General features: G+C 40.7%; 1 protein-coding gene across 1 annotated transcript in view; it reads right to left on the bottom strand.

The window, feature by feature from the left end:
• LOC139923744 (receptor-type tyrosine-protein phosphatase gamma) overlaps nucleotides 1-13,979 on the bottom strand; it is a 316,355-nt gene that overhangs the window by 117,747 nt on the left and 184,629 nt on the right. Inside the window, exon 6 of the mRNA XM_071914574.2 lies at nucleotides 4,736-4,884. Within this exon, the coding sequence (XP_071770675.2) occupies nucleotides 4,736-4,884 (149 nt within the window). The remainder of the gene's footprint in view (nucleotides 1-4,735; nucleotides 4,885-13,979) is intronic.

Genomic DNA, 13,979 nt, shown 5'->3' with positions numbered 1-13,979 from the left:
TTGGCATATTAACCGGAGCATTACTGTTTAAAACAGCAGGTAGGGGAGCAGCAGGTCCCTACTTCATCATGCCATTCAAGGGCCCTATTAGGCTACAATTACTAAATGGCAAGGCTTGTAAATCATACATCATTCATGTGGAGCACTCGGAGAAAGGAGAAGAACCCTCCTCCTCCTCCTTGCCGCCAGCCAACCCCAACGCAGCCAGCAGCTACTGAGTGTTATTAAGGGGCGGGAAGGGAAGGAAAGGAAAGGAAAGGAAAGGAGAGTAAAGGAAAGAAAAGGAAACGAAAGGAAAGTAATGCAATGCGATTAAAGGAAAAGAAAGGAAAGGAAAGGAAAGGACAGGACAGGAAAGGAAAAGAATGTAAAGGAAAGGAATGTAAAGGACAGGAAAGGAATGTAAAGTAAAGGGAAATAAATGGGAAAAAAGGAAAGGAAAGACAAGGAAAGGAATGTAAAGGAAAGGAAAAGAAAAGAAAGGAAAATAATGTAAAGGAAAGGAAAAGAAAGGACAGGAAAGGAATGTAAAGGAAAACAAAGGAAAGGAAATGAATGGAATGTCAAGGAAAGGAAAGGAAAGGAAAAGAATGTAAAGGAAAGGACAGGAAAGGAAAGACAAGGAAAGGAATGTAAAGGAAAGGAAAAGAAAAGAAAGGAAAATAATGTAAAGGAAAGGAAAAGAAAGGACAGGAAAGGAATGTAAAGGAAAACAAAGGAAAGGAAATGAATGGAATGTCAAGGAAAGGAAAGGAAAGGAAAAGAATGTAAAGGAAAGGACAGGAAAGGAATGTAAAGTAAAGGGAAAGAAAGGAAAGGAATGTAAAGGAAAGGAATGTAAAGTAAAGGAATACAAAGTAAAGTGAAGGAAAGGAATGAAACTAAAGTGAAGGGAAGGAATGTAAAGGAAAATAAAGGAAAGGAATGTAAAGGAAAGGGAAAGAAAGGAGATGAAAGGAACATAATGTAAAGGAAAGTAAAGGAAAAGGAAGGACAGGAAAGGAATGTAAAGGAAAAGGAAAGTGAAGGAAAGTGAAGGAAAGGAAAGGAAAGGAAAGGCATGTAAAGTAAAGTGAAGGAAATGAATGAAAGTAAAGTGAAGGAAAGGAAAGGAGATGAAAGGAAAGGCATGTAAAGTAAAGTGAAGGAAATGAATGAAAGTAAAGTGAAGGAAAGGAAAGGAAAGGAGATGAAAGGAAAATAATGTAAAGGAAAGGAAAGTAAAGGAAAAGGAAGTATAGGAAAGGAATGTAAAGGAAAGGGAAAAGGAAAGTGAAGGAAAGGTAAGGAAAGGAAAGGAAAGGAAAGGCATGTAAAGTAAAATGAAGGAAATGAATGAAATTAAAGTGAAGGAAAGGAAAGGAGATGAAAGGAAAATAATGTAAAGGAAAGGAAAGTAAAGGAAAAGAAAGGACAGGAAATGAATGTAAAGGAAAAGGAAAGGAAAGTGAAGGAAGGGTAAGGAAAGGAAAGGAATGTAAAGTAAAGTGAAGGAAAGGAAAGAAAAGGAAAAGAACAACACTTCTGCTGTCGGGGACGGACTCTAGCGGGGAATCTTCTCCACACAGGAAGTGACAAATTGAAACTTAAAAGCGAAAACCCAAAAGTGTCTGGCAAACAGCAGCACTCCCTCTCTCTCTCTCTCTTTCTCTCTCTTTATTTCATTTGCTCTATTTTCCTAACACTCTGTAAACGTCTCGCACATTTCATGTAAATGTCCGCACGACGCATTTCACACGCCAGAGGACAGGAACGAGGAGAAACATGAAATAATTGGAAATGTTCACAGCCGCAAAACAAATGTAAAATGATGATATTAAGTGTCAACTTTTTTTTTTTCTTTCGGCTGCGCTATTTATTTTGGTAGATGTATCTGGAGCGCGTGCCTTAGTCTGTCATGATTTCATTAACTATATAGGAAATTCAGCTTCTGCCTTCATATCGGCTGGGGAAAACCACATCACATCACACACACGCAGACGCACACACACACACACACACACAAACACTGAATTCAGGTCAGTTGAGAAGGGAGAGGAAGATTCAGCTACAACTGATTTAACAACCGGGCTTAAATTTCGAATAATTCTCCACAATATTGTTATCTGCGGCAGCCCCTCCACCCCGACCGCTGCACTGAAACAGGATTACGGGCAGACTAATGAAGGTTTTGCCTTTATTGCACAGAGACTCGGACAAAGAGCAATTTTTTTGTACGAGCGAGATTCCTAATTTAAGCCTCGAAGATTAAGCGCCGCTTTCCTCTTCAATATTGGGCAGTGATGCTTTTCGCCGTTGTGTTTTTTAAATCCTCAGCACCTTCTTTTTCTTACGGGCGAATGGAATGGACTTATGTGCACAATTTGCCCTTGACATTCAAAAGGTGGCGTGACATTTCATGGAGAGCTCGTAGCTTCCACCCCCCACCCACCCTCTCTTCCCCCCAAACAACGCACACACACACACAAACAAACACAAGTAGCTGCTGCTCCTGACTTCTTTAAATACTTGTTTCAAATGGACGCCCCCCTTATGATTTTACGCCAAAAATTACGTTAAATACCGTCGTTTATTTTTCCTAATCCCAGCAAACGCACCACGTTCTCACACACCAGGGTGTGAACCTGCACAAAGCCCAAGAGGAACATTTAAACTGAGCTTTTATATTTCATTGGCAAGTAAACTGTTCTGTTTAGATTCAGCGTCCCTCTGCAGTGGACTGCATTCTGAATTTGACTCAACACATGGATTCACTGAGTTTGCCTGGTTGACACATGATGTCATTCATTTAGTCAGTTCAAACAACCAACTATCTGCAAGAAGCCACCACTTTTTATTCACAGGTAATGTTAGCTTTCATGGCGTCTCATACGCTAGCGTCTGTTCAACGCTGTTTACATTTCACATGCGTAGTCACCTTGAGTGTATCATTGGCTGTCAGCTCAGCTGTTAGCTGTCAGCTGTCAATCAACGCTCGATTGTGAATGGAAAGGATACACCCACAGCAAAATACAGCAAAGCAGTACATTTGCATGAAAATGAAGATGTTTTTAGTGAATTTATTGCACTTTTAAGGTGAGTTGCAACAACACAAATTGAATTCAAAGTCACCAACATGGTGACATTAAACCTTTAAATATCGGATATCAGCCAGTCAGTGTCGTCCACCTCTCATATGATGGAGGATCCTTCTGACCACAGTAAAACAGAAAAACATTTTATTTTCTTTAATTGTTCAGTAATTGGTATCAGTATATCAGTATCGGTATCGGCCTTAAAAACCCATATTGGTTGACACATGCTGCCAATATTGAATCTTACGGCAAAGGCAGGAGCCACTCCTGGCTTTGCCGTAGTTTAGTTTGGAGAGGCTCAGTAACTATGAGAAACCACATTGATTTTCACTGCGACTTTGTAAAGGTGCTACACGGAAAGTTTCTTCGGTGATGTTTCACTGCTAAATCAATTGTGACGGCATATTATAAATCTAGCAATATAAAAACAGCAGCCCCAGAAAGCTTCTCCATGCATTCATTTGGGAGGTTTTGTGTTTTCAGCAAAAAATCTTTGAATTCTCCTCCGGCGGACAGGTAAGCAATATTTCTCAACCAGTGGCAGAGGACAAATGCGGCATTCCATACGGGGCTATCTGAAAATCTGACACATATAGGCGCCTTTATGCAACTTTATGGAAAGGTACGGGAGGGAAAGTGAGTTGGAGGGGAAGGAAGGAAGATTACAATATCAAGCTGAACTGTCAGCATGCTGATCTACCAAATGTCAAACAATACATATTCATCTATTTGGCCAGGCAAAGAGGCAGCGCTCTAGCAGAGGTCCAAACAGAGAGATGGCTGACATTTGCACGTTCAAGAGAGTGACAGACGCCGCACACACACACACACACACACACACACACACACATAAACAACATGCAAATACACATAAACTCTCAGACACACACAGATTTCCACACTTGGCACACTGCGTTGGGGTTGATTACTAGAGATTTGAGCTGGATGCTAAAAGTACGACTCTCAGTGCCAGATGACCATAAAGATAAATCAAGTTTAGGAGGTAAGATCTGGCCGTCAGAGACACGTCCATTCATTCCTCCATAAAGCTGTGTCCCCAAAACCTCCCAACCCCCCCCCCACACACACACACACACACACTCACACACACACATTATATCTAATCTAATTTCTTCCCTCTTGATTTCCACTGCTGCCATCACGTCGCTTTTCTCCTCTTGTCACCTCATCCATCACTCAAATTCCCCCGTGATAAAGATCAAATAAAGCATTAAACTAATAATCAGAGGCATTTTCATATAAATAAATGTCTGTTTTGCTACTCTCTATCGCTGACTGATATGTAACCATAGTGATTCAACCTATAGCCAGTTCATGAAAGCTTTTCTGTGTCTTGTAGGTCTTGCGCTTTACATTTCTGGCTTGTTTGGACTAAATTGAAGAACTGGGTATAGTAAGCATGAGCAGCGATAGCCACCATGACTGAAAAACAGAAAATCCAGGGAAAAAGACGACACAGTACTGGACGCACTGTTTGATTGACAGGTGATCAGTGCAGAAAAACCACAGCAATGAGCGCTGAGCACCAAAGATGGAGACAAAATCAAACAGACGGATTACCAATCTGCGATACTCTCCAGTCCCAGATATGGAACATTCCTCCAAGTTTCAAGTCTTAGTGGATTGCTTGAGCCACTCACCTCCACCGGGTACCGCCGGCCGTTGATGCTGTGCTCAGAGCCTTCGGATCCATTGCTCGGACCCCAATGAAACTCCACTTTCTCCGCCTTAAACCTCCCAGGCAGGCCTGCTCCCCGAACAAAGTAATCATCCTTCAACATAATGGCCACTGGAAGAAAGAGGGAGGGAGAAAGAGAGAGAGAGTAGAGAGGAGTCAAAGCTCATACATCACCGAACGTGTTTTTGAACATACATAATCATTCATCGCAAAGAAACAGATGAGAGAAAATCGGCGTCTGTCGTCGAGAAAGGGACTCGAATGCAAATCCCCCCCCCCCCCCCCCCCCAAAAAAAAATCTCTTGAAAAATGCACTCAAAACATTCGCCCACGCACGTTTGAGCATACACACGCAGTGTGAAACCTCTTTAAGGCTCGAAGAAGGATGGAGAGGGGGGCACGGATGCCGAGGAGACGCCGAGGGCAGGTATGTTTATCTTTTAGATTCGTCTTGGGGGAGATGTGCTGAATATTACACAAGACCATGTCTGTCTTTTTCCATCAGGCTCAACGGCAAGGTCTCAAACGAGGGGCTAATTTGCCAGGCAAAATCTTTCTCTTCAACCACTGCAAATTGTCCTTGCAGGGTCCTTTGTTATTCCATCACGTCTTGCTGAAATATGGTGAGAATTTTCACATTCACAAATGGCTCTAAAAGGATTCCCATGTTCCATTAACCAATGCTACCTTAAATAACTTCTCCCATTGTCCAAGAGATTTCCGTCTCTGATTGAATTTCACAACCGCCTTTATTCCGTACTGCGCCCAGACGTTTCTGTCCCATTTAAAGGAAGCACTCGAGTGAAGAGAGTGACCCGCTTTGTCATCACACCAAGACTTCGGCCAAATTTCTGCGTTGAGAATGATCAAACCGAATACGCCTAAACAGCATTTTAGGAGGCCCCACTTTACACAGTCTGTGCTTCTGACGGGTTGTTGGTAAAGCAAATGAAAATGTGCAGGTGAAACAGCATACTTTAGCCTTTGTGCGACAGGCAAATAGTGCTACCACTAGGGTTAGACCGATATATCGGTGGATACAGCCTGTTTCTTTAAATATCGGATATCAACCAGTCAGTGTCGTCCACCTCTGATATGATAGAGGTTCCTCCTGACCACAGCTACAGAAAACAGTCCGGAAAACCTGACATGGCATTTTATTTTCTTTACACCTTACATTTATTCATTCAACTGTTCAATCGTTTTTTTTCATCAGTTAATTCTTCATTTTCCCTATCATTCGACAGGTGCGGTGCAGAGTTTTAGTGTCCCATGATGGTCTAAATGCTGTTTCAGAGGCTTTTTTCACACGATAATGGTCAAATTTAAAGATATTGGACAAAGGCACACATACAGTATATTGGCTATCAACGACTTCAGTCTGAAAATACTGGTATCGACCTTCAAAACCTGGCTGCCACATCAACATCAAAAACGAAAACCCTGAGCCTGTTCTACCTTTGCGGTGTGGTTGAGGAATAAACAATATACACTGTGTTAAAGAGGTGAAGCTGAAATTCCTGCACATTACCAAAACTAAGGCTGTAAGGCGAACACAACTGAATACTGAATTTAAGAATGTATACTTGTTATTCCTATCATGGTCTACTTATAGGCAGGTCAGTATGTGGAATCTCTCACAAGACCAGAAACTAAGGGATTCACAAGGTGTAAAAACTCAGCATTGGATTATTCATAATGTTGCCATGGGCGATTCAACCATACCAACATTGTCAACAAGCTAAAAATAGCTATAGATATGAATCTTTCCTCGCAGATTAATGAACTGAGAAAGTCTCAGTAACTTAATTAATTGTGAGTACATTTATTATGAATTTTTCAGAGACGAAAGCGAATGGAATTTGTGTGAGGCCACATGAGTGACAGCGAGGAGAAAAGCTTTAATAACTCTTCCATGGACACGCCATCAGGTAAAACCCTTCAGGGGTCAAATCAGTAAAATTGGTAACGCTTTATTTTCCGGGTCCACAATTTCCTAATAATTTCCTAGAAAGGAACTGTTAATTTCTTAGGAAGTTTCCTGGAAAGAACCATTACATTATGTACTAATTATAGGTTTCCAAGACGGAACCATGAACTTGTGTAGCAGTTATATAGAAAATTAGAAATTAACTAAAATTAATTAAGAATTCGACAAATAACTATATTATATAATTATATGAATAATTACTTGGGTTACCAGATTGACCTCTGCCTATTATTTTCCAATAAATAGTTTATAGTTTTGCAGTTCTTTCCAGGAAAATCTTTTAGAAATTGATAGTATCTTATCGACTCACCAACTGCTGACATTTTCTATAGAACTACTACATCATTTCATGGTTCTTTCCAGGAAACTCCCTAACAAATGAACTGTTCCTTTTCAGGAAATTATGGACCCAGAAAATAAAGCGGCACCGTAAAAATTTAAGAAAGCATTTGGATTGTTTTAAAGGAATTTAAACAGTTCTTAAAGGGGAATTAAGTAATCTATGATCTTTATCGCCCTCTATCAGCAACCAGTAGGAATTGTAACATCGACACAGCTTGGCACAGCTTACGGTGGACTGCAATTGACATAAATAATAGTCACACTTTCACAGAAACATCTAGTGAGGATGTAATATATCAACCCCCTACAGATATATTATGGTCATGTTGTTCTATAGGGCAGTAAAAATTACTTATTGCACCTTTAAAACGTTTTAAAGTGCTTATGAGGGCCAAGATAACTGAAATTTTAACCTTTTTTATGTGGGATATTTTATTGATCCCTGAAGGAGAAACTGGCCTTTACTCTTGCCCTCCTCCACAGAAAGGTCAGAGGTCAATGGTCAGCTACAGGACAGGTGGTAGGGATTCAGTGTCTTGCTCGATGGCACTTCAGCAGGATGGGTGCTTTCAGTCACAGGGGATCAAACCCAGGCTGTGTGTTGACAGTCTCTCTAATTTCTATGCAACAAACGGAAGACTGATTTGAGTTTGTTTGGTTTTAAATGAGCTTGTTCCTATAGCGGTTTTATCAGTTTTGGAACCAGTAAATGGATCCTGGGCTTTCAGGAAGATTTGTGTATGTTCACAAATATTGATTGAACTGTCCTCGACCATAGGAATTAATCTGAATTTTTTGACTGACATGAATTAAATTGGGCAGTATCCCCCTTTAGAGATCAATCTTACTTCGGCAACACTGCGAGATGAGCTGCTTGTTTGCGTCGAGCAGCAGTAGAGAATCTTTAACACTTGCATACTGCATGCTCATGTAGTTTACTTTATATTGTTGTGAGTGACAGATAAAAGTAACGCACGTCTTTGCTTCTTTACCCAGTTATTGATTGGGAGTTCTAAGCTTCTGTTGCAAGGGGGAGTCAGGCCCTGGGAGTTTCATTAGCGTTTCACACCAGTGTTTGGGATGCATTAAAGTGGCCAGCAGGAATTAGATGCTAAGCCCTCCAAACCTTGGCTGGCACAATGCGAAAACAGGTGAGCTGCATAGGAATAAAACCTCCAAAATGAGCGCAAATATGTTTTCAAGGCTCTTGTCCTCATAAATCTTCTTTAATAATCCAAATGTTGTATTGTTTTTGTTATACAATAGCTCAAAACAGAATACACAAAGCACAGAGGCAACTGGCAAGTTGGTAAACATTCATAAGAGCAATACCACATTAAGTAGGTTACGAGCGCGCAGAGCTGGGAAAAAGTTGACTCAAATCACATCTTGGATACAATATTGTATATCTGATGACAGTCCAAGGTTGAGCCTTGTTAGGTTTTGCAGCAGTCCATCCAAAACTGACAATTTCCACATCCAAAACGATTTCATGCATATGTCAGGGGTCAAATTCTGCAAATATAATATTAATAGTAGCGGTAAACCCAGAAAACATTGTTTTATTTTGTAAGAACTTAGAATAGAATGCACAAACTGACTACTGGATTGAAATGAATGATGAAATGAGCCAACTTTCTGAAAAGCTCATTGCTCAGATCGGTGCTTTAGAGAGCTGCAAATGTATTTCTGTGTCAGAACTCAAAGAAATGCATCTATTTAATGTGGTATTTTCTATGTGTTAACAGATTAGACCATGTTACAGCATTGTCTATCATTATGTATGATCGTACTGAAGGTTTAAAAATCACAGCAATCTTTATGAACCACATTACACTCCCAGAATGTATGAAGAAAGGAGAGGTAGTGCTACATTCAGTGTAGGTGGGTTATAGTTTCATCCAGAATCTTCTATAAGATGTGACATGAGCCCTATAGATAACTTTAATAGTCACTGGGTAAATTAAAGTGAAAAAAAAAAAAATTAAAGTGACACACATCCACCCTTCCACTGGTGCTGGACGAGGATTAAACTGCCAAATTCAAAGTAGGTCTACACAACTTTCTTGCTTCACATTTTTGTTATTGTGGCGAACAACACTGTAACTGATTCAGTCTTCACCAGGCATGTTTGAGACAGTGGCCGCAATCCCTTTAAAGAGTCTGTCACATGATCTCATACTGAAAAAAACCGCCATACAAGTTCAGCATGGGTTGAATACACCTGTCTACATCAGCATTAAAATGATAAATTACTGGCTTAAAGATAACTCTGAGTAGCTTGCATGTGTTTTTTTCAGTATGAGATCATGTGATGCCCTAACAAACTCAAACGCACCTGACAAAGACCAACTCGTTTGGTGAATTGAAGCAAGAATGACTTCTGGAACTTTAATAGTCCTCGTAAAGGCTGATACATAATTTCGATTTTAATTACTTTAGATTGCCAACATTGGTGGATTCCCTTCTATGTTTACCGTTTGTGTTGACACACTTCTGCAGTTTTAGGGAGATATCGGAGCCTGCAAAAACTTATCCCACATATACCCACATATCCTACTTTTTTTTAAAGTTTTTTCGGCAGTTAGTATTTCTTTATGCAGTTCATATTAAATCTGATATAACGTGAGTGCAGCATCAGTATTTGAACGTTCTTTTTGCTAACTAGTAACACATCAGGTCTCATTGTAGTGTTAATGTTATTGTGTTAAAAAGGATACGTTTTTAGTGGTTCTGGGTTCGACTGTTACATGCATACTGAGAGGTACGCAGCTCTACAAGTGAAGTAACTGATGAAATTTTGATCAGAATCGATCAGTGTGATGGCAAAAACTAGGAAAATAAGGCCCAGATTGAAAAGAACCGAAAAAATATGCATGAACTTTTTCCACTCCCATTCATTAAATGATGATTATTCCTCCTTCAAGGTGAAGGAGTCAAAGTTCGGCTGCGAGGAAAAACACTGTGACCTCTCTAAATTAGTCTTGCAGGTTTTGGGGGGTGGGGTGGGGGGGATTATCTCTCAGCTCCATCACACCCTTCACCGGCATCTCCACCAGGTGATCCCTCCGCAGATAAAATGTTCAGCTGTCGTTTAGAAACAGTGGAACGCCGATGCATAATTCATGGCGAAACACGGGGACATTTGTCTTGTTAGCCATGCATTATGGAGCGGGGGGAGAGCAGAAGCTGTGCGCCATTTTGTTTCGCAGCTGTTGTTTGTGTTCGCGTTTTTTACCCGGATCTCACGCACGCTGCGGCACCTCAAATCCATTTAAACTATGCTCCGCCGTGCTTCTTACTTTGCAGGTGGCCGTCATCTGTTTTTTTTTGTTTTTTGAGCACCCACGGTGGCCTTGGGGAAACGGTTTCAGTCGTTGAAGGCCTGGGGACGCTCTGCACCAGACGTGTCAGGGAATTTTTCATCTTGAATGTGATGATGAGGTCCTCCCTCTCTCTCTCTCTCTCTCTCTGTCTGTCTATGTCTCTCACTCTTCTCCGGTTCCTCTTGCGAGCAGTGCCAGTGCTGGTGATACTCTACTTGAAGGTCAGCTGCCCGGTCCATTCCCGCAGGGGATGACACACTGTGCGCCTGCCTTGCCTGATTAAGCTACCTGCACTCAAACAAAAGGATGCCTCGCGTCTCAGCAGCATACCTCACGCTCCTAACGCACTGACTGGAATGTGGATAGGACATTTTACTCACTCCCCGTGACCTTACTCAGTCGCTGGGAAATTGGGAACAAAAATGGTTATGGCAACAACCTTCTGAGGGAATGTAAGGGATACTCAGTGTTCTCCAGCCCTCCTGTCCTTTCATTGGTCACACTGTGATTAGGATTATCACAAGCAGAACCATATCATCAGGGTTGGAAAGAGTAGCAAAATTTAACCTAAAGGGTTTCAGCTCTCCACCTACCCCACTACAGAGGGAGGGTGGCTGCAAAATCAGGCCGATAACACAGAGTCTAACTAAAGTAATTCACTACGAAACATCCAATTACGTTTGCTTACTTTTGATTTCTAACCCCAGAAAAAAAAAAAAGGGTAGTTGTTGATTTAGCACCTACAACATCGGCAGTTCAACACATGGACTTATATGTGGAGGTATAATGACTAGTATTCTATCTCAAACAGCAACTAGATCTCAGAAACATGTTTTAGCATTGCTGACCCCTTTAAAGCTGGGCCCTTTAAAGAGTCCAGGACGTTTTTTCCAGTAATTAATAGCTATTTTATCCATCTGGACTGGAGTCAGGTTACAAATTGGTTTTACCATGGTTGGAGACACTCTCCATAGACCGCTACTAAAATTTCTGACCGGGTAGGACAAAATTAACGTTAGCCAACAAAGGTTAGCTGCGCTGGGTAGCTGAGTGCCACTAGTTAGCATACTAGCTGACCCATAAGAGCTTACCTTGAAAATAATGTTCGGCTAACCTGACTGATGCGCTAGTGGCACATACTGTAGGCTGCCGTTACTGCCAAGTCGCAATATTTACACCATCATAAGACATGTTATTGCCTAATTTCATTATGAAAGTTACAATGATTGAAAGTCAAATTCCCTGGTCCGGAGATGCCATTTTTACTAGGGTGGAAACTGGTGGGCTGACACTACATGAGGCTGCTACACTTTCTTTGATAATATACTACTTCCATGGTTGTTTGGTTGTGGTCCAAACATCATTTCAAATACTTTTCGCCGCCAGAGGGGGAGACAAAGTGGGGAAATCAGGGAAGTCCCAGATTTCAGCTTTAAATAGAAGTAAAATTACTGTTGTATAGATGTAACTAAGTAAAAGTAAAAAGCAACTAATCTAAAATGTACCCAGAATAAAATTTTCTGAGCAAGAGAGCATTGCTATATATTATGCTAAAAGGATGAGAGAACAGAGAATTATTTTAATTAAAAAAAAAACGAAATAAAAAACAAAATAAAGTGCATAAATAAACTAAATGCAAATTATTATTTTCTGCTGATTTACTGTTGCTGACTGACCACTGGTAATTCGCTACTTCCACCCTTGCATATCATACTGACTGACAAGAAACGTGATAATCTGCAGTGTAAGGAAAGATTTAGTCATAGTGGACTATCATATGGGCTTGCTACTGGATTTTGGTAGTTCCCTTGCAAACTGTCCCAGCTGAACATTGCCCACTCAGTCTGTGAGTGGATAATGGACTTCCTGACAGACTGAAGACAGTTTGGGAGCCTGGGCCTTTACCTATCTGCCCCCTCACTGTGACCTCAGGGACGAGCAGCAACTGCCTGTACACCAACGGCTGTACTTCCTGCCTCATCACATACAATGATGAATGTGTGTACAGTAAAGAGGTGGTCCCACAAGCTGAAAACACTCAAAACTCTGGAGAAAAGAACTGAGGGAAAGAACAACCTGCTCATCGACCCAGTGGCTCAGTTGTGAATTTTCAAGTTACCATCATTTTAAAGGAATAGTTCATCCAAAAATGAAAATTCAGTCATTATACTCACCCTCATGCCAGTTGAAAAACAGGTGAAGTTTGTTAGTCCATATAACACACCCAAAGGTTGCCAGCACAACTTCATAGCAGCGTTCTCCAAGAAATACTGAAGTCTTTGGGGACCGATCTTTAGAGTTTAGAGCAAAATAATGCCGTAGATATCCTTCTTTTTGTCTTTTCCATCGTCTTTTCTGCTCACTGTGCAATCGTTGGCTTCAGGAGACTTGGATTATGCTTCAAGAGCTGTATGGAGTCATTTTATGGATATTTTCTGCTGCCACAAAGTTGTGGTGGAAAGGTCTGGGATTGTTTTATGGTCTAAGAAACTAAACCAGAGTTTCAGCTGGCATGGCGGTGAGTAGATAATGACTGAATTTTCATTTTTGGGTGAACTATTCCTTTAACATCAATAAATCATTACCACATTTGGTGACATTAGTTTAATTACCATAAACAAACAAGACCATTAGAGGATTTGCAGCCTCTACACTGCATTTTACATTGTCTGCCACCGGGTCGGATTTGGCAGGAAATTTGCTGCTTTGCGGCACAAACCAGGGGCTGTTTTTATTTTGCAAGTGATACACAACTTTATTCCAGTTCCTCTATATCTGCAGAGTTTCAGCTTTCCTGGTCAGAATGCATATTGGCTGTTATCAAGGGCTGTTATCTCCTCTTCTGCTTGCTCAAACACCAGGGAGGGGGAATGGTGACAAGTAGCATCATCGTCTTTGCAATCGGGTTAATGGGAAATGTGGTCTTCATTTTGAGAAACCCAAAATGCTACACATAGCACCTTTAATCATGAAAGCCAAACAAAGGATGTTCTACAACTGAAGAAGCCCAGTGTTTAACAACCAATGGCACTTTTCTGATCCAACAGGCTGATAATTGAGGAGCATGAATAAATAAAGAGCATTACGGCGCCAGGGTGAAGGTTGGGCGAAATCAATTTTTACATATCACAATATTGTCTCCATATTTTACTGCAATATTGTATCATGGTGTTAATGGTCATAATGCCTTGTTTATATCATTGTAGATCAAATATATATCAAATTCCTGCTACATCATTCACAATAACAGAAATAAAACATAAATTAAAAAAAAAAACATCTGAATTTGCTGTTGATTAAAATAGGCTGGGCAAGGCTAAACATGCCCAAATATAACACCTTTGACTTAATCTGTGTTAAACGAGTCAGTACATTCTGTGCCGTACTGAAGCAGCATCTGTTGCAGAAGTATTTATGAGTGACTCTGGACATTGATGAAAAGTGCTCTGCATTTGATTGCTGTTTTTGCATTGCTAAAACATTTCTCATGCAAGCTTTCACGCTTGAATCCAAATCAGCTGGCTTTCTGATATCATCTGACATGAACC

Source organism: Centroberyx gerrardi, chromosome 5 (assembly GCF_048128805.1).
Source record: "Centroberyx gerrardi isolate f3 chromosome 5, fCenGer3.hap1.cur.20231027, whole genome shotgun sequence".
NCBI lineage: Eukaryota > Metazoa > Chordata > Actinopteri > Beryciformes > Berycidae > Centroberyx > Centroberyx gerrardi.
Note: the sequence above shows the minus strand (reverse complement) of the source record. Positions and strands in the feature narration are given on the sequence as shown.